The 22,163-nt window shown below is 36.9% G+C and overlaps 1 protein-coding gene across 3 annotated transcripts in view; it reads right to left on the bottom strand.

The window, feature by feature from the left end:
• The window catches only part of ITPR2 (inositol 1,4,5-trisphosphate receptor type 2), a 563,379-nt gene that overhangs the window by 81,446 nt on the left and 459,770 nt on the right, over positions 1 to 22,163 (bottom strand). For all 3 annotated transcript variants that reach the window (XM_043881798.1, XM_043881799.1, XM_043881800.1), the window contains 3 exons: positions 14,630 to 14,794; positions 11,264 to 11,459; positions 6,912 to 7,004 (listed from right to left, as the gene is read on the bottom strand). In XM_043881798.1, coding sequence (XP_043737733.1) covers positions 6,912 to 7,004; positions 11,264 to 11,459; positions 14,630 to 14,794 — 454 coding nt within the window. The remainder of the gene's footprint in view (positions 1 to 6,911; positions 7,005 to 11,263; positions 11,460 to 14,629; positions 14,795 to 22,163) is intronic.

The raw sequence follows: 22,163 nt of genomic DNA on the forward strand, positions 1-22,163 counted from the left end.
CTGTACTTGAACAATATGAGGTTAAATTTTCCTCATTTTCAGTTTAATAGTATTAGGAAGGATTTTTTAAAATTCCTAATAGGAATGTTTCATATGAGAAAAGAAGTAAACATATATCCTATTGACTCTGAAATAATTCCCCTGATCTGAGGTGTTAGTCTATAAATTTTTTTAATACTGGACATGCTTGAATAAGAGTATTTATTAATGCCATTTTTCTACTGTAACAATTAAGTTATTTCTTTTTTATGGTTTCTTAGAAAGCAACAGATTGCCATTGAGATATATTTGAAACTATGAGTACAACTGAGAACTTCTTGTGTGCTGGCCTTGAACTTTAATCACAATTAACTCAATATGGAATTGCTGATTTAAAAAAACTATTAGGGAAAAAAAATTGAAAACATTGGACACCCAGTAGGAAGACAAAATGTAGAGCAATATAAAGACTGACTGGTTTCTGCTATTCATCGATCTTTTTTATTACAGTAAAATATCAGAATATATTCAATGTGAATAACTCATAGATGTTGGACATCTGTTAACTTCCTCTTTTTCCTGTATATTCAAATGATTTGAACTTAGAAAAAATTGCAATATATATCATATATAGGGCTTCCTTGGTGGCTCAGGGGTAAAGAATCCACCCGCAAGGCAGGAGTTGCAGGAGATGTGAGTTGGTTTCCTGGGTCAGGAAGATTCCCTGGAGGAGAGCATGGCAACCCACTCCAGTATTCTTGCCTGGAAAATTTCATGGACAGAGGGGACTGGCAGGCTACAGTCCATAGGTTGCACAGAACTGGACATTACTGAAGCAGCTTTAACACCCCCACACACATATTATATATATATAATATGCATGTATACATGTTCAGTCATGTCCAGCTCTTGCCTCAAAAAAGTCTTACTTTTTTTGAAAATCAGTTTGTTTTTTTTTTAAAACAGAATATTTTTGTCCAGGAAGTCAGGGAGGTCTGCAGCAAATAAAAGGCTTTTTGTTTCTTTATTCAACCACAGTTGGTTGCCAGCTGCCATGAGAATTTGCTGCCTCTGGGACAATGACCCTACCCACATTCGTGGAGCTTCCTCAGGAGTTGGCAGCTCAATCTCCCACTCCCCGCGAGGCTTGTTATCATGCTACTGTGTGTGTCTGGGTCTTTTGTAATGTGGACCTGCTGTCCACTAGGTGACAAACCAAAGCCTTCACAAATGCACACTAGGGCTTGCAAATTAAAATTTCATCCTGGTCTTAGACACAGCAAAGTTACTTTTAAATCTAAGTGACACACGCTGCACAACAAACCCCAGGTTCTAGCTTTCATTCGACTTTTGCAGTTAAACACATGTGGCCAAAATTTCAAGGGGGCCAGGGCTGCAAGATCAAATCCATTTTCAATCAAATGGATTTCATCACTTACCATGTCAAATGTAAAAAGGGTACAGAAGGAAAAGGAGATTAATACAGGCTTTCCTATAGCTTTTAATACTCATTTAGGTATGATCCCTAATGATGAACAGCTATGGTCACCAACTCTATCTCCCACCAGCCTCTCTATCACACCTCCAGTGCTGAAATCCCTGCAGGATTCTTTCCTCCCTATTCTGGGAGCTTCCTTTGCAAAATCATACCCAGCTTTCCCCACAACTTCTAGCTCAGGTCCAGCCTAAAAAAACAGAGACTCTGTCCCTGGGTGCTATGCCTGGAAGAACTGTCCCCATTTGTCCACGGAAAAAAAGGAAGTTCTGTTCTCTGTATAATGCAGTAGGTAAAACTGACAGGTTATAGAGGTATTGTGGGAAATCTTCTATGCATGTGCATTCAGAGCTATAATATAAACCAGTATCCAAACAGGCTTATGACAGAACAGGGTTTCTCAGTCTTAACACTATTGACATTTGTGCGGTGTTCAGTTGTGTCCAACTCTTTGCGACCGCATGGATTGGAGCCATCGGGCTCCTCTGTCCATGGAATTTTCCAGGCAAGAAAGAATACTGGATTGGGTTGCCATATCCTCTTCTAGAGGGTCTTCCTGGGCCAGGGATCGAACCCGCTTCTCCTGCATCTTCTGCATTGGCAGATGGGTTGTGCATTGGCATGTGGGGCTGGATAATTCTTTGCTGTGGGGACTGACTTGTACATTGCAGGATATTTAGTAGCATCCCTGGTCCCTACCCTCTAAATGCCAGTAGGACTCTTCCCAGAGTCAGGACCACCAGAAATGTCTCCAGACATTGCCAAGCATCCTCAGGCCAGGGGGAGAGGCGAGAGCATTAACTCCAGTTGATAAACACACAAGACAGAAGATTTATTTTTTAAGAAATTGCCTCAGAAGACAATATGCATAAAGAAAATCTATCTAAGCACTCTAGGGGGAAAGGCAATATGATAAGCAGAATTACAACAATCTCTAAATTTTGGCTAGGAAATAAATCATTTGTAGAGATTAATCCTTTAATTAGGAGGCGATAAAATTTAGAAGGTTGGAACATAGGCCTTGAATCAGAGATCTAAATTGATTTACTAGCTGTGATCTTACTGAATGGCTCTGTCCTTCAGTGTTTCTACCTATAATATAAGGATAGTTAGTAGCATTTTTCTATCCTTGAACATGCCTCAAGGCTTTCACTTATGCTGTTCCCTGTGTCTAGGTGGCTTTTTCTTCCTCTTGGCCTGACTGGCCCCCTTTTATCCTCCAAATCTCAGGGTAAATAATCCCTCCTCAGAAGGGATTCTCTGACAGTCGGCAGTCAGGCTCTCTTGTGATTACCTATCATAGCACCACATCATAGTACCATATTTTGCAACTTTGCTTCCCTCACTATTTTATAAATTCTATAATATCCAGGATTATCTTTTATTCAACACTGTCCTGAATACCCACCATGATGGTTGGCCCATAACAGAGGTTCAACAGATACTGTTGTATGAATAAATGAATGAATACACAAGGTTTTCATAATTATTAATATATCATTGTCATCACTGAGGATCTGTACTGATTTGGCTTAATTTCTAATTTACAAAAACACTTCATTGTGTTAAATGTTAAGGTCAAAATATCACAATTAATGAGAATATGTGAAACAATGACACCAGAATAGCTGGTTGAGCATCTACAACAAGGCCTGGGGAACTGTAAAAAGCCTAAAATTCGCAGACTTGCCCAGAGCTGGACAGCCACATCCTGGGGTGTGTGCACACACGTATGACCTGGAGGACCTCATTCTCGGAAAGCGGGGTCCCACGGCTCTCACACTGCATCTCAGAGCTTCTGGATGCTGAGTGGAGGACAAGCACCACTGATGCTCGGCTGCTATGCTGGGCCAGCCCCCTTTACAGACTCTGGCAGAAGGGACACTATTTCTTTGTTGGTTTACTGGCAAACCAATATTTTCCTCTCAAAATCAGATCACTGTTACAGTATATTTGTTTTTTAAAAAAGGAAATATTTTTTTTTTCCTTTTCATAAAAGAAATTAACCTTGAATACTTATTGGAAGGACTGATGCTGAAGCTGAAGCTCCAATAGTTAGGCTATCTGATGCAAACAGCCCAATCACTGGAAAAGACCCTGATGCTAGGAAAGATTGAAGGCAGAAGGAGAAGAGGGCAACGGAGGATGAGAGGGTTGGATGGCATCACTGATTCAGTGGACATGAACTTGGGCAAATTCTGAGAAATGGTGAGGGATGGACAGGCGTGGCATGCTGCAGTCCACGAGGTCACAAAGAGTTGGACACGACTTGGCGACTGAACAACAACAGTAACAAGGCAGGAACAGGGTTACTCTACTTGAGATCATGTTATTAAAATACTTCTGCTAACAAGAAAGTAAATTTTTTAACATACTTTTTTTCATATTCTGTCAAGGAGAAAGAATGTTGAATTGAAGAAGTAACAAGTACTTAAGAAAATAAATTGATGTTCAAGGTGGCCAAAAGATCCCAAGAGCTATTTAAATTTAGCCAGCTACTTAAACTGAGTCTACATCTTTGAAATAGCTGTCTGTGATTTTTTGAATCATGGATAATGGCAAGAGAAGAGAAAGATCTATAAACCTGAATTTGATAGCATGATGAACTCTGCAAACTATGACAAATAAGATTAATGCTGATTCCCCCAGATAAGAGATGTCATTAAAAGGATAGTGTGGGAAGGAGTCAGGATCAAGAGAAGACAGTATGGGTTTTGACTAACCTCAAATTGAGAATACTGGCAGATTTTACGTATCCAGGCTTTGGCAAGGAGGCATTAAGAAAGAGCCTCATGTCATATTCTTTTTTAAAAAGATAGAGGAACATGGGCTAAATGGTAGTTTATTTAAGATAGATTTCTTTGTGGGTGAATAATGCACAAAACGTGCCTACAACAATCTGAAAGTATGTTTTCAGCGACTGTATGCCAAGGACTCCGTTCTTAGCACTGTCTCCATGTAACATTTCTAGCACCTTTCATGAAAATCTTCTAGAGGTTGGCAAAATTTACTCTGTTAAGAGCCACAAGACAAATATTTTAGGCCTTGTAGGTTACACATAGTCTCCAATGCATCTTTTTCTTTAATGTAAGTAAGTTTAACAACAGCTACATATTAAATATGAAACTTTAAGACTGTTCTTAAAACAACTCATTCTCTTTTTGCTGAGTTGACTTTCCCTCTTATTTTATTTATATGCCATCCTAAAGATACATACAATATTTGGGATTATAAATAAAATCAATGAATTCAGTTGCAAACATTCTTCGCCCGAGAGCTGTACAGAAACAAGTGACATTTGACATGTTTTTTTCTCAGATTTCCCCATGGGCCAAGTTTGCTAACCCCTGTTCTAGAGCTTATCAGACTTGACAATGACATGAGAGAAAATGAATATACTGCTTAACAGAATCAGGATGCATTAGGACCCCACGAGCTCCTGGTACGTGAGCACTGGAAGGGACCTGAAGCCTAGAGACCATCTGGTCAAGATGCCCCTCCTCTATTCACAGGAAAAACTGGGACAGCCTGGGGCTATGGGTTGGCAGAAATATATAAATGCATGGTTTTATACATGAAATCCCAAACTCCCAATTACGTGACTACAGAATAGGCATTTATGGCTTGATGGCTGAACCACTGAAGAATGGCATTTTAACTGAGAGTCAGTCAAATATGGGTCAAGAGTGTGGTGTGACTACAAACTGCACTATCCTGAAAATGATCCTCCCATTCAACCTCTTGCCTTGGAGTGTTACATGAAGAGTCACGGCCATAATACATACGGAAGAATGAAGAAACTGGAGGCGTACAAGCCCGAGGAGGCATGTAACGGGATTTCAGAAACTGCAGAGCGCAATAAAGCTACACAAAGAGAGGACAGACTGGTTTGTGGTTTATAGGCCTGACCTGGGTACCCAGGAGGTCAGGGAGAAAAGACATCCGAGTGGTCACTGCTCACAGCGCCTAGAGATGCTGGCACATGGGAATGCAACGTATGCGCGCGTGCTTTGCTCAGCCGTGTCTGACTATGGACTGTAGCCTGCCAGGCTTCTGTGTTCATGGGATCTTCTAGGCACAAATACTGGAGTAGGTTGCCATGCTTTCCTCCAGGAGATCTTCCCTACCCAGGGACCTGCCCTCCTTCAGGGGATCGTCCCATCCCAGGGATCAAACCTGCATCTTCCGCATCTCCTGCACTGGCAGGCGGATTCGTTACCACTGAGCTACCTTCGAAGCACAATGGAACATATGCATGTGTTTAACTCGCCGTTTAGGTCATAGAGAATGAAACATTTCGTCAGTAGAAGGGATTGTTCGTTTTTGTTGGGACTTCAAGCAGTAGTTCAACATCATATGGTAAGAAGCAACTTGGGGAAAAAATCCTCTACTGTTATGACTAAACAATGTCCTTCTGGATGGACGTGAGGAAATCCATCCTTATGCCGTGCTTAACTCTTGCTTCCCTCACTCTCTCCGAGTCCAATTTTGCCTTTTGGAGATATCACAGAGATTAAATCCATTCCTTTTATATACATAGAACTCTTGGAATATCTAAACACCTCCTAAATCTCTGCTGCTTCTGGAAATAGATCACTATTTCCTTCTACAATTCATTAAATTTCACATATGCCCTAGTTTCCAAATTCCTGCCACATCCTAAGACAATGTAGTTTAAAAAAATTTTTGCATGTATGGTTACATTTGTCCCTTTGCAGGCAAGAAAATATCATAAGCCCTATCTATCTATCTATCATCTATCTATCTATCTATCCTCTATCTATCTATCTATCTATCATCTATCACCTCCTTCTCTCCCTGCCTGCCTCCTTTCCTTCCTCCTTCTCTTTTAGGACAAGCCATTTGAACAAAGTCTAGGAAATTTACATAACATATCCAAGACCTAAATCTAGAAAGCAACAGATGAGGAATTATAACCAAGCCTTTTGAGTTCTAAACTCATGCTTTTCCATTCTTTGTTAATGGATGGATTCTTTTGTTAAAGGTAATACACTCTTAGTGAAAGGCTATACAGTGGGAAGGGTCTTGCTTAGTGCAATATGGTTTTGCAATATAGTAACAGCATTTTTAGCAGTATGTACCACAGAGTAAATCTGAAAAATTCTCATGATTAGAAATGATATAAAGAACAGGGTGAGAATACAAAATGTTGGATATGAGAATCCTTTCTCTAGTTTGAAACTTTTAGGTTCTTTTACCCTCTGTTCTATTTCAACTCACCATGAAATTTTCAGAGCAACTTTCTAACTCCAGGGGGCTCTTTCCAACCCTGGGATTGAACCCTGGTCTCCTGCATTGCAGGTGGATTCTTTACCGACTGAGCCATCAGGGAAGCCTCAAGCTGTAATAACTTAATCAACTAAATATAACTTCAGAATCATTGAGTTCATGCTGTCCTGGAGGCCCTTTTACAAACCTGTATTTGAAGCTGGTATTGTAGGTGAGCAGTTGTCCTTTTCGCATGTACTCAGGATTGAAGTTAAAGTCATAGTAGGAACTGCATTGCTCCCTGAGAACACACAACAGAGACATGGTATAGAGATGAATATACAGGTGACAAGAAATGAGCAGACAATTACAAAGGCACATACATAAAGGGCGCTATTACTCCAAATGAGCTGCATTCCTCAAGTTTTTGGTTAAGTTAGTGTGGAACTCTGAATACAGTTTTGCCTACTGAAGCAATTTTATAAATAGAGAATAGGTTCATGGGCCAACCCACTAAAAGCCTCTATCTTTGTAAAGTAGCTGAGATAAAGTATTAATAATTCTGTAGGCGCTAACCACCCTGTATAACAAGTTTCCCATGGCCAAATGCATTCAGGGCTGTGGCTTGGAAATGCCAGCAACACGGTCCCCCAGTGTTGTTGGCACCGCATGAGCTTTCAGCCACTGATGCCCATGGCTGGAGGTGACGGCTCTAACAGTAAAATGTGGGCTCCTGGGAATAGGGCATAAAGCATCTCAAGGAAGCAAGAATCATCTGTCAGTTCCCTTTCAGGATCTTCCTTTTCTTCCTTAGTCCCCAAGGATCCATCTGCTTGCTGGCTTACCACCTATCTCCCTGGCCCAGAGGTAACATAAAATAGCAACCTTCTCTGCGTAAAAAAGTTTCACATAGTTTGTTGTTAGTTACAAAGTGAAGAGGTTCATTCCTCTCAAACCCATTTATCACACGAAGCCATCAAGGAAAGTCTGGAAGATACAGGGAGAGGATTTGGGTCACTTTTTCTCCCCCGCCCCCAAGCACATTTGGTTTATTGTCTTCCTGGTTGTTAAACCATTAAGTTGTGTCTAACTCTTTGCAACGCCATGGACTATAGCTTGCCAGGCTCCTCTGTCCAGGGGATTTCCCAGGAGAGAATACTGGAGTGGGCTGCCATTTCCTTTTCCATCCATTCATTTTTATACACTGAAAAAAATATTCAAATGCATTTCAGTGCAGCACCCCCCAAGGTTAGCCTGGTTGTTTAATGAGGAGAGGGTGGAGATGGGGAATGGTGGCTGGAATTCAGACATATGATGAGGAGAGGGACTAGGCCTGGGTTTGCTGCTGACACAAGCCCTGGAGATGAGACAGTTGAGGTCCCTGAGGAAGGAGGTCACCGATTTCGCCCCCGTCTCTCCCCGCACCCTGACTGGGGCAGCTTGGTGGGTATATCACAGGTGTAGTGTGAGTCAGGTGGTCAGAGAAAGAGAGGCGAGGTTCCTGAGTGTCACTTATAGCCATTCCCTTAAATTAGTAAATATTTACTCGCTTTGTGCTAGGCTCTGGGGGCTCAGAGTTGGGGCCTTGAAGAACCCACAATCCATTAGGGAACACAGAGACATACAGACATAGTTATAGTCGAATAAAGGAAGTGAAGTACAGGTGAAGTGAAGCAGGACATCAGGAGAGGGAGAAGTGAATTCTAGAAAGGAAAATACAACGCTTTTCAGAAAAAGATCCATTTTGAGGAGTCAGGATTTACACAGGTAGAGAGAAAAGGCTGCAGCTCCAGGAACAAGGTGTATGAAAAAGGGCACCGCAAAGGCACAGACTAGGCAGAGCTTCCCGGCTGAGGATTTTAAACAAAGCATTCCACAGCCAGCCCAGGACCCAGCAAGGTTTTGAACCTGTAAGACACAGAACCAGAGCCATGGTTGGAATGAATGACATGGACGAGCAGAAGAGAGGATGCCATCTGAAGCCATCTGGAAGGTTTCTCCAGTTTTCTGGGAAGAGGAAAGGAGGGTGAGAAACAGGAGGCCAGTGCTGAGGAGGGGGAAGAGGGGTAGCAGGGGAGACACTGGAACCTCCGCTTGTCAACACCACCTTCTCTCCAACTTCTTGGGCTCATCTAAGACACGGATTCCCCTGAACACTGTCAAATGGAGCCTCCTGCATCTACAGAGTCAGATTCTACTGGTGCCAAAGGTGGGATCTGCATTGTGCTAAATTCCCAAGGCCACCGGCAAATTATTGGTCCCCTCTTCTCCCACATGCCTGTGATGCTCCTGTTATTCACTCTAGAATCTCAACCTCCTCTTTGCTCCCTGACTCTTCACATTTGCTGAAGGGTTGTGTATTTATATACTTCCAGTTTCACTTGCTCTCCAGATGTGTATCTTTGATAATTTCACTCAACTCTGGAAGAAAATAGTGTTCAGTAACTGAAAGAATACATTTTTATGCTATGTACTAACAGCCATAATATATAGAATTAGAAATTAAGCCAAAGCTCCACCTGATGTGAAGAACTGACTCATTGGAAAAGACCCTGATGCTGGGAAAGATTGAGGGCAGGAGGAGAAGAGGGCGATAGAGGATGAGATGGCTGGATGTCATCACCAACTCAGTGGACATGATTTTGAGCAAACTTTGGGAGTTAGTGAAGGACAGGGAAGCCTGGCGTGCTGCAGTCCATGGGGTCGCAAAGAGTTGGACATGACAGAGCGACTGAACAATGAACAATAAGGTAAATATGAGTGATTTTCCAAGGAAATGGTATCACATACATACACTCTCTATGAAACAAAAAGTTCTCAGTCTTTGAAGAATCAAAAGTTTAACTTGGTTAGCTGGTTTTGAGTGCTAGATTTGCATAGCATTTACAAATGCTTTAACAGTTTTCATATAAACGCATAGATATTTTTAGTGAAGATCTTGACATTTTAGTTTGTGATACTTATTTTGCAAAAAAAAAAAAGACTTAAAAAATATAATATTTCTAAGGAAAATATATCCATAATGACACTAACCTACTTTTAAAATAACACAATTAAAATTATTTACTACAAGATTCATGAAACAATAATGACTACATACATTTGAATTCAGAAATTATGATGCCTAAGGGTTAGACTTATTCTGTATTGAATAAATCAATATGATTATGCCTAGTAAATACTTAAGACAAAGATTTTTGAGAATAGGAATTCACAGTTTAGTACAAGTGGAGTTTTGGGGGTATTTGTATAGATAAGCTTTTCCTATAAATATTTATACCTATAAATCTCTGGATAAAGAAACATTTAAGGAAGAACAAGAAAGGTCATAACAGAAAATGTACAATGTGGCTGTGAACAAAGACTACTACCTAGGTCTGAAATTCAGTCTCAAGCTTAATAACTTTCAACTTATGTATATGATGTTTCTATTCTATGCTTTGATCACTTAGACTCTAATTGATTTAAATGCTATTTAATTATCCCATATTTTAAAAGCACCACTAATTAAATCCTGCTTTTAAATTTGATGGTTTGAAGAAAGAGAGAGTCATTTTGTGGCTTCCCTTCCCTGCAATCCACAGGCAATGGAATCACCCAGAGAAAGTGTTAGCAAAGTGCAGTAACTATGACGTCCATCTAGCAAAACAGGAGAGTGAAATAAGAGTAAGAATGAAATTTAACCAAAACAACAAATGTAGGGAAAAGGGAAAAAAGAAATCATTAGGGAACATAATAAGTAAAAAATCCAAAGTAAATGGAAAGAATCACCCCTCACATCTCAAGAATCACAGTGAGTATAAATGGGGCATGCCTAACCAGTCAGACAACAAAAATAAATATCACACAGAAATTCTGACAGCCACAGACTCATGGACAGTCTTAATTCTGACAGTATTAACAACAATACTTTGAGCATTTTTCCTATACTAAATTTTCTATCTGATGGCTTCCAAATTGAAGCATTTATACTTTCCAATTACTCCAGTATAATATAATGTACTGTGAGAAAACATGTATGTAATAATGGTTGTGAATGATGCTGGATATTCTTGGTAGAGATATCCAACAAAGGGAAAAAGAGGAGGGAAGAAGGAAAAGAATCTCAAAGCGGTTAACCTGAATTGAAATTGTCAACTGTCTCCTGGAATACAGTCAACAACTGTTGAAACTTCTGTACTGAGACGGAGCTTATGTGATACTTCTTGTACAAAGACTTCCCTAAATAGTACACACAGTCAGCTAACATATAGCCCATGGGTATTTCACACTCATGAGCTCTTAGTGAATAAGAAAATGTTTTCAAAGCAATGAAAGAAAACATTGCCTCCATTAGTGTTTATCTATGATCCTCTTAACAAGCTGTGTACAAACTGTGCATGTTCAGTCACTATGTCAGACTCTTTGCCATCCCATGGACTGCAGCTCACCAGGATCCTCTGACCATGGGGTCTCCTAGGCAAGAATACTGGAGTTGGTTGCCATTTCTTTCTCCAGGGATCGTCATAACCCAGGGATCAAACCTGCGAATTCTGTAAGGATATTAACTGTTTGCATTACCTGTGACGGGAGTTCTGTTTTTCAGCCTATCCACCTCCATAGTGAAGTCATCCTTCAGAAAAAGGAACCCAATAATGGAAAACAGGTAGACAAGGATGAGGGCAAGGACCGCAGTTAGAATAATGGATCGGCCGTTCCGTGTGACGCTTTTTATGACATTGAGCAGAGTCTCTTCTCTATATACCAAATCAAAAAGCTAGAGAAAAAAAAAAGAAAACAAAGGCAGGGGAAAAAATGCAGTGAAGCAACAAGTGAATAAATAGAAGGGTAATCACAAATACAAATGCAGCCATTTTAGTTTATCCATGAGAGAATAACAATATAAATAATACCTTAAAAATGAACCAAGATAGGTATTTCTTCTCCAGTTGGAATGTATTAATAAATTGCTTTTCAATAAAGCAAATCCAAATTTGAATTTAGAATTATATTATATGTAATCAATTTAGCTGCTTATTCCCTATTTTTAGTCTTTCTAATATTCTGCAGTTGCCTCTGGAATATGTAAAATAGCTAATGTGAAATGCTGAATTACGTTCACCTAAGTGATGAATAATTGACAGATTCATTCAATGTATTGTTTAATTAAGGGATTACAGGTGAGATGACAAGAATTCAATTTTATGAGCCCACTATAATATTAATAGAAAAAGTATGCAATTTAAAAATATTTGAGAAACGTAAGCATCTTTCTTAGTTAAACAGGTAGAATGAGGGCAAAATCTGTTACTTCAGTATATACTTGTGGAAACAAAAGTATAATACACAGTGCTAATTTATTTCCTCTAATGGGTTACTATCAATTTTGTATTAATAGTAGAAAATCTATGCTCTAATTAAGAACCTAGGTATGTGTTTGCTATCTGTTGTCAACATTAAGGAAAATTTTATTGTTATATTATAATGTTGAAATTAAACATCAGAAAGTACCTATCTTATTATCAAGGCTGACTAAAAGCAATAAATTAACAGTTACTTTAAAGAAGCCATAAATAGCAGTATGGAAATGAAGAGTATTTTTAACACTGGAATAATTGGGTTTGTCTTCTACTATCTGTGGGCAGAGATGAGAATTTCTGAACTGGTTTAAATGATCAATTATCAGTGTCACTCATCCTTTCAGAAACATCAGGGCTTTGTACACTGTTTTTCTAAGTACTGAGGCTTATATGGTTACTTACCAATTTAATTGCAGCTGTGCAAATAATTGCTATAAAGATACTGACTTGTTTGCTCACCTTAAGACACTGATATTTTATGATGGTCAAATAGAAAAACATGTGCTTAACTATTTTGCTATCTGTTTATCTCAGAAGGGAGCTATAACATTTAGAAATAGAGTCCATATTCTTCCATGAAGACAAATTAAGCAATGCTGATTCAGCTTCCAAATTATTGACCTGGCTTATTTAACTTATTTAAACATTTAGTTGACAGAAAGGAGACTGTTCCTCAGTTGAACAGTGGCTGAAAGAAAAGGTCTGGCAAAATATCCAGTTCATTTCTGGATAGCTTCTGAAAGTTTCTAGTTTTCAGAAGCTGATGGGATGCTTGCTAAAAAGTACATACTTTTGGGCCCCATTCCATATGTATGGAATCAGAAGTTTGAGAAGGCAAAGGTATTAACATTAGACAGATGAATGGTTCCTTCTGTTTATTTCTGAAAATCTAGAGTGCGGTTTTTATTACTGGTTAAAGGATGCCCGGGCATTTGTGGACATAACTGAGAGTGCATATTCATATATTTTTAAAATATAAAAATACTTAAAAATACATTGAAATACCATTTTAGCACTACATTCAATAAAATGTCCTTCTAGTACTCTAAACATGAAAATGAAATATACTCTTTTATAATCAACCCAATGAAGACAAATTAGCATCAGTGTTGTACAATTTGAGAGATGAAAGATGAGGAAAATGCAAATAGAAAATAAGATTAACACAAATTAAAAGTAATATTACTATTAATAACTCATATAATAATTCAAATATACCTTTATTTTGTCAAAAACCTTCCCTTCAGTAATGCAGAGTTACATACATCATTTCACATGTTTTTCATATTATTTCTTTAATGGGTCTTGGTATCACTAGTCTCTCATACTAAACCTATCCATTTTATAAATAGGGAGGCCGAAGCACAAAAAACACTGTCATAAATTTTACATATTACAGTCAAGAAAGGTTCTGGGTATAAGCTATTATATATAATACATGCTATAACTTGTCTATTAAATATCATTAAATATCATAGGCAGATTTTTTGAAATGGAAGTTTTATGGTGAATCAGAGCAGAGAAGATATTCATTTGCATCCCTGGATCAGGAAAAAAAAAAAAATCTACTTTTGATTGCTGAATACTAATCTAACTTAACTGCCTAGAATATAATTTTGTATCCTTATGTTGATAAGGGACAAATCCACTCTTCACTGTGGCTCTTTCGATTGCTTTAGGGTAAATGAAAATGTAGCCTCTTATTGAATCCTCCTACATGGCTGTTCTGGATAACAGGACAGCAGGAAACTATGGATTTGCCTCTCATGAACAAAGCAAACCAGTCAAGATAATGTTTTTAGATCTTCAGCTTGTTTATTAGGAATTATTTTACTGGGTAGTGTTCTCCTCTGCACATCAGCTGTGAGCTAAAGATATAAAGAAATTGCTCTCATGGCATCATAATGCTAACCTGGTAATGCTCTAAAACATTATCATATGCTCTAAAACATTATCATATACTTGTATCGACTCCTCTCCTGGCTTATGGCTAGAGAACATATATGTAGGAAGGAAAACTGATAATCAACAAAAAACAAAACCAAAACCAAAATACAACTTTAGAAGAAATCTGCGAGTCCATCTAATGAATAGATATATGTAAATAAGTTTAACAACAATGCCATGTTAAATCTGAAACTATGACTGTCCTTAAAACAACTCATTGTCTTTTTGCTTTGTCGGCTTTCCCTCTCAGCTTATTTATATGCCATTTTAAAGATATACAAAATATGTGGGATTATAAATAAATACAATGAATTCAGTATCAAGAAAATAAATCCCTTTTCTTGCTCAAGAATCTCTAAGCTAATATGATGTGCCCAAAACCCAAAGCAGCCTGCTACACGAAGCCTGGGTCAAGAGCTGGGTCTCAAAGAGTACATAAAGAATTGCACCACCTATGTAGTATCTCAGAGAAAAAGACTAAAAATAATAGCAACGCATGATTTTCCTAGGCAAGTCTAAAAATAACATAATTTGTCCTCAATGCCAGACTCTGCTTAAAAAAATCAAAGGAAAAAGCATAAGAAGCAGCAGCATTGTGTATGTTTTTCAGCAGTGACCGTCCACATAGAGATGTACTCACCAGGAAGCTATAGAAGAATTCATGGACAAAGAGACCCAGCATGCAAACCAGGACATATGCCACGTGGTAGAGAAAGGCCATATCCAGGATGACCGCTCGGTAGCCTCGGGTGAATGTACCACGATTTCCAACAAAACTCACCAGAAACACTATTTTATTACAAAGCTAAAGGGAGGAAAAGATTCGATTTTATTGTCTTACTCATACTGGTGAAGCTCACAAAAATAGCAGGTCATTGACAAAACCTATTATTCACAAAGTCTGTGGTTTTCTTTGATGATTTCTCATTTTGTAATTTTTCAACACTGCTTACAAATCTACATGTAAACACCAGACAGACAAACCTTGTATTCTCTGCAATTCCAGGAAAAGGGAGCAAGAGTGATTAAGAGACCCAGCTTTGCAATCAAGACAGACCTGAATTTAAATCCTAGCTTTCCCACTACTATTATCTGATCCAGGCCATGCCACCATAGGCCTTGGTTGTTTTTTCTCAAAAATTAGAATAAAGGAATTCCCACCTCAGAGAACTCTTCAAAGAATTAAATAATTCATAATGCATATGAAGTCCTTAGTACAATGACTCATGAAATATTACTTATTATATCTTCCATATTAAAAGTAATACATGCAACGTTTTAATTATACTGTAAATGAAACAGAAAAATACATTTTCAGAAAGCAACCAGAGATTTGTCCTGGATTTTTTTATTCTGGATTTTCTCCACTGAATATTATTTTAAACAAGTAAGCAATTAAAAATTATTTTTTTAATTTACTCTGCATTCATAAAAATATATATTTATCTACCTATGTTAAAATAAATATAATACTTGCATGTATCTTCTAAGCTGTATGTATGGTAATTATTCAGTAAGCATTTTGGAGTGTTTATTATGCTTGGTATCATGTAGAATATTTAATATTTAAATTAAAACTACATTTAAAATTGCCTTCTGTGGCATAATTTTAAAATATAGAAATTTATACTGAGGTTTTTGGGCAATAACAATGACGCATGCAATGATTTCCAAAGAACATGGCTATCATAAACTTAGTGCCATCTATTTGGTTCTAGAATCACTGCATTATTTATCAATGGAAAGACTAATTTTTCCATTCAGTTATCAAGGAAAGAATTACAGGTTAAAAATTTCAGTTAGTTCTTCCAAATCATTCCCTGAGTCCTTAAAAATTTTCTAACAGTACCATATTTGTCTTTATGTGTCCAAACCTAACTTCAGGAAAACAGCTTGCTCTTGCAACACTACAGATTTTTCAATGTATATGAAAGAAATTGTCTTATGGAATGATTTGGAATAACATAAGAAGGAGAATAAATAACATTTTGGACAGAACTAAAATTTGAGAAGTTGAAAAATCTTTCCTTCAACTTTCTGAAGTCCAAATCAATACAGATAAAATGAGAAATGGCTTATCATTGCACCTTGTGAAGATAAGCAATCCAAATCAACAACATAGCAATTAAAAGCTTCAAACCTTTCCTAAGTTTGCTCCATGTTAATTAAATATCCTCTCAACAACTGACTTTATCAATTTCATCATCTTGCTAACAACCTGAATAGTGTCAAATGAAGTTTTACTTCACTAGTGTTGCATCATCATATCTTGACATTACTATTAAATACAGCTACAGTATTAATGGATGTTTTTATGCTTACTATCCAAGAGCAAGTTTAATTCATTCACCCAAATAATTAATATGAAACAGAAATAAGAAGTTCAACAAAAATGAAGTTAAAGATTAAAATTATGACTTTTCAGAAGGATGAATGATATGCTGCAGACAAATTATTTATATATTGTGTCTTTAAACTGAGTCATAAAAAGTTAGGCATGAAAACTATGTACACATCCTTTATACTAAGTAAAAGGGATATACTGAATTCAAGTTCTCAAAAAGAGCAATATATTTCACTTCTCAAATGATGCAAAAGCAAGGACACACTTCTGCCTCAAAGGGCCTCTGCCATTTTTGCATGAAAAATAAATATTAGCCTTATTGGTTTCAAGTTAATTTTTTTGAACTTTGACCTAAAGTTTGATGTTGATGGACATGCTCCTGCTCTCTTGATGGAATTGATACTGGTATTGGCAGCCAGCTATTTCTGCAGAACAGAAACAAGGAATTTTAGGTCTTTTTAAGTGTTCATACCATGAAGAAATAAGTGAAATATAAATGATTTGGGTAGGAAAGAACTTGAACACTGGTTTTTCCTGCCCATGACCTTGTAATTTGTGAACTAGTCTTACTGAGCATTTTCCATGGAAGCTGGGAATATTCACGGAAAGAAAGAAGTTACAAGAACATTCTCCTTTTACATGTCATGACTTACTGGACATTGTCTAACTGGTCCTTCATTTGTCAATACCATCATGTAGGCAATCACTGCTTCTATGGCAAGGGTCCATGTGGGCAACAATAAATGGGGAGTGTGGGAACTAGGCAAGGTGGGTTAAAAGGCCATCCTCAGAAAAACAAACATTGCATATTAACACATATATGTGGAATCTAGAAGAATGGTACAGATGATCTTATTTGCAAAACAGAAACACAGACATAGAGAACAAACACATGGACACCAAAGAGGGAAAGGGGGAGTGGGATGAATTGGGAGACTGGGATTGACATGTATACACTATTTACACTATGCATGAAATAGATAACCAGTGAGGACATACTATATAGCTCACGGAGCTCGACTCAATCTGCAGTGACCTAAATGGGAAGGAAATCCAAAAAAGAGGGGATATGTGTAAACACCTAGCTGATTCACTTTGCGTACAGCAGAAATCAACAAAACTCTGCAAAGCATCTATACTCCAATAAAAATTAATTTTAAAAAGGTCATCCTCTTCTGAACTGCTGTTGAAAGGACCTTTCAGTCAGCACACAAATACCAATATAAATGATCACAACTATCCCATGTATTTTTTTTGTTCTCTGTCTATTCTTCAAAGCTGCCCTTGATAAAAAAGTTTTGTTTGGGTTGTTTGGGTTGACTTGGGTTGTTTGGGTTGACTAAAAAGTTTTGTTTGGGTTTCCTATAAGATCTTATGGAAAAACCCAAACAAACATTTTAGCTAACCCAATATTTTTCATTGGAAGGATTGATGCTGAAGCTGAAGCTCCAGTAATTTGGCCACCTGATGTGAAGAGCTGATTCACTGGAAAAGACTCTGATGCTGGGAAAGATTGAGGGCAGGAGGAGAAGGGGGTGACAGAGGATGAGATGGTTGGATGTCATCATCAACTCAATGGACATGAGTCTGAACAAACTCCAGGAGATAGTGAATGACAGGGAAGCCTGGCATGCTGCAGTCCATGGGGTCACAAAGAGTCAGACACAACTTAGTGACTGAATAGCAACAATAATATTTTTAATTAAGAATGGGATAAATTATGTGATGATTGGGAGGAAAAAGTGGTGGGTGGGGGAGAGAAAAAGTAGTAATGTAAGCTCTCTGTACAGCCTTTTAAAAGTGGCACATCATCCAAATGATTTATGAATGTCTTCTACAACAGCAAAATTAATGCTCGTTTGTTAATTAATGTACACTAAAATAAGTTCACTAAGTAAATTAATTATACAGAATAGCAATAGTTTCACAGATACATTACATTTAATTGATATGTCTTTGTAAAACTTTTAACAGCACAGTATAGTGGAAAGACCCTGGCTTAGAAATTGGGCCACCTGGGCTCCAGTCTTATCTCTGTCATTAAATACTTGGGCAAATCCTCCTGGTCTCTATAGGATGTATATATACTTATTTCTAAAATGTAATGACTAGAAGGGAAAAAGCCTGAAGGTGCCTCATAGCTCTAGAATTCAAAGTGGTGTTCTTTAAATTTTGCTATTTCATGTGATCCCAGAAATTTCCAGCTGCCTTTATATTATCCTATTTGTTATTTGACTGTGTATTCCCGATGGGTAATTCCCTCCCCATCTTACATTGTTCCTATTTATTTCCTAGGAATAAATTATAGTAAAAGAAGGTTGTCTATTGTTTATTGAAAAGCAAAACTAAACTTACTGTCTTGAACTATAGTTTAACTATATTACCATATATTCATCAACCATTAACTTTCTAACTAAAAATGAGATTATTTGATTCAAAAATTTCCATTTCAGTGATGTTACATGGGCAGGATAAGGTTCCCCAGTTGTCAAAGCCTAAGGCAAAATTGTTATGTAGTCAAAATCACCCAAGAAAACTTTTAAATTGTCAACAAAACAGTACAGTAAACAAGGGTGGTATAAACCGTAGTGTCTCTTACTAAATTCAACACATGCTATTAATAGTATTCTCCCAGCACTGGAGCGGTTTTCTGTCTCTGCAACTGAATATCAGAAGTAGATGCCTCAGTGAGTATAAGAAAAAAACAGAGAGAGAGTGTGTGTGTGTGTGTGTGTGTGAGAGAGAGAGAGAAACGAAGAGAATAGGAATGTTTTGACTCAGAATACATCTTTCACAGATACATATTGTATTATTATTTATTATAAAAAATAATCTAAAAAATATGAATAATAAGAATTAATGGGATGGTTAAATAAATTATATAATACCCATGCAACTGGAAATATTATCATTACTAAAATGAGACTTACAAATAAGTTTAACGGTATAAAAAAAATTAAGTGATCCCAAATTGTTAAAAAATGTTTATATTTGCCAAAGTAATGTTAATTTCCAGTACCCATAGCTAAAATTGAGAGGGTGGGAAGAAAACTGTATTGGATTATAAGATAGGCTTTTATAACAGAGAAAAACATTTGAATTTTTTAAGCATCTCAACTACTGAGATAACTAACCCCTGTGACAAGACAAGAGAAGCTATCTGCAAGCTAAATAAAACTTCAATTTTTAGAACCTAGTAAAGATGAAGCATCATAATAAGCAGAAACTGATAAAATGAAGTGCTCAGAACACAGATTGAGGCTTTTCCTCCTACTTGATTCCTTTTCCAAAAAAGGAACTTTCTGTATTTGCTTAAAACTGTGAAAGACACCGAGTCAGAAACAAAGTTCCTGCGAACCAGAACACAAACACCGTAACCATCACGACAGCAACGTTCTACAACTAAATCCTGCTTCACATAGTAGGTGCCTCGTAAACACTGGCCTTTATTGCTGTTTTATCGTCACTACTGCTGCTGTTCTTTTTTAAATCTTCACGCCAATCTCCTGAACTGATCTTCTCAACAACCCATTTTACTGATGGAAAGAATGAAATTCAGAGGCATGCTATTTGCCTAAGGTCTGAAATTCTGATTCTCACTGTCTTGACTCTCAGGTAGACATTTTTTCCCTGTTTCTGATACCTATAACTTTAGTAATTATAGTTCCACCTGTTATACAATGCAATGTTTTAAGAGCAAATTAAGTTACTAAATATGTTAAAATCAAAGGTACAAACACAACTGATTTATTTTCTTTTTCCCCCTACCTCCTAGGAAATGGTAAACCATAGATAGTTCTATAATGATCTTGTACGTTAAATGTTAAGATAAATGATATTCACTAAAACATTTCTATTAAACTGTATAATATCAAAACTATAGATAAAAACTCTATCAATATTTATCATATCAAAATTACAATTATTCCATTTAATTTGTCCCAAACGAAAGCTGATTATTCTTTTTTCAGTCAACATGCTGTAGATAGGCAGATAATAATGCATTATTTAGGGGTTGTGCAAATAAGTGTTTTATGCTCTGAACGCTTTTAGAGTACCCACAGATTGACAAAGTTAATAAGAAAGTTTTATCTCCAGGCAGATTTCTTCTCATGAAGAAATTAAAGTATAAAACTTGTCAGTCAAACAAACAGTCATTTCTTATGGTGGAACTATTTTCACCAAACTAGGCAGAAGTTATCTTTTTATCCAGTCTCCTGAGGGGGAAAATACTCCCAATGTTTTGGTTTTCCCAGTAGATTTTAAAATGTTATTCCTTATTTCTTTATGTATTCTTGAAGCTTCTGGATGACAAGAACATAAATCTCTATTGGAGACCCAATATATGCTGTTAATTTGGGTCTAACTGTCTAGCTATTATTTCACTGATCAAATTTGAATTTTCTCACTTAGATTAATGTCTTATTGAGAATCAGCTACTAGTTTATGTATAGTATTTGCTTCTTCAAATAATAGGGTTCAATAGTCATTGTATTTTTTAAAGAAAAAAATAATAAGCTGGAAGTAGTAATAGGCTTAGAAAAAAATCAGACAAAGCCATGAAGATTCCTTACCTCACCTGCTGGAAATATTGCAAAATTAGCTTATTTCCAAAGCACAAAAAGCACAAGTTCAGTTCATGTAAACAATTTTTGAATATTTAAGTGCTAGGTGTTAAGGTAAAGTAAAATGGGGCAAGGAGTGAGGTAGACAGGATTATATCTATGAATGTGACAACCTCTGCCCTCAAGAAACTTACAGAAAAATATATTTGGTACTTTACAGAATTTTTACTGATAAACTCTTTGTATGTATAGTATACTTCACTTTATTCACAATGACTGAGTTGGTAATATGGTGACCTGAATGTTCTAGTTTAACATATATAAACATATAAATATATCATCATATCAGTTCAGTTCAGTCACTCTGTCCTGTCTGACTCTTTGCGACCCCATGGACTATAGCATGCCAGGTCAGACAGATAAGTATATCTGTCATATATGTATATGTATATATGTATCCACCACATATGTATGTGTGGTGGATATGTATATATGTATATATCCATGTATATACATACATATATATATGTATATATCTGTCATACATATCATGTTCAATTTTTGAAGAATTATAATAGAGATCAGAAACATAGATTTGGCCATACTAGCTCAGCTTTATAATTCTCAAAACTTTGGTTGATTATTTCATTTATAATATATATTTGCCACATTTTTTATGGTGAGGCACTGTAAATGTGTAAGAATACAAAGATAATCTTTCACTCATTCATCTACTCACTCATTACTTAATTTACTTAAGAAATATTTGTTGGGTACCAATCATGTTTCGGACTTTGAATGATTACTCATTCTTCTTAAGAACTTATGGAGAAGGGGAGATACCAGATACAGACACACAGATACCAGAATATAGGACCTTATGCTAGAAACCCAGTTAAAAGCATAGAAAGTACTTAGGTATTCAGTGGACATATTAGCAAGATTTATTTGCCTACATGGCAACTTGCTCTTTCATCAACCTGGTGATGTATTGTTTCTTAATGTCCCTTTTCATCTGCGCCATACAGAAAGTTGTTTAGTCCCTTTAAAATTTTATCACTTGGGCAAAATTACTGCTATCTGCAATAGTAGTCTGGCTTACTTATCCCAAACTTACCTAGTAAGGTTGTGAAATGTGCTCCCTTGTTCTAATATTTTGAAATTCAGTGAAAAAAACTTAATCTCATCTATGCCTTTCATGAGTTAATAGGCGATGTTCACATTAAAACAGCCCAATTTCATATTTTCTCTTATAGTGATCCTTT

The sequence above is a fragment of the Cervus elaphus genome, chromosome 22, assembly GCF_910594005.1.
Source record: "Cervus elaphus chromosome 22, mCerEla1.1, whole genome shotgun sequence".
NCBI lineage: Eukaryota > Metazoa > Chordata > Mammalia > Artiodactyla > Cervidae > Cervus > Cervus elaphus.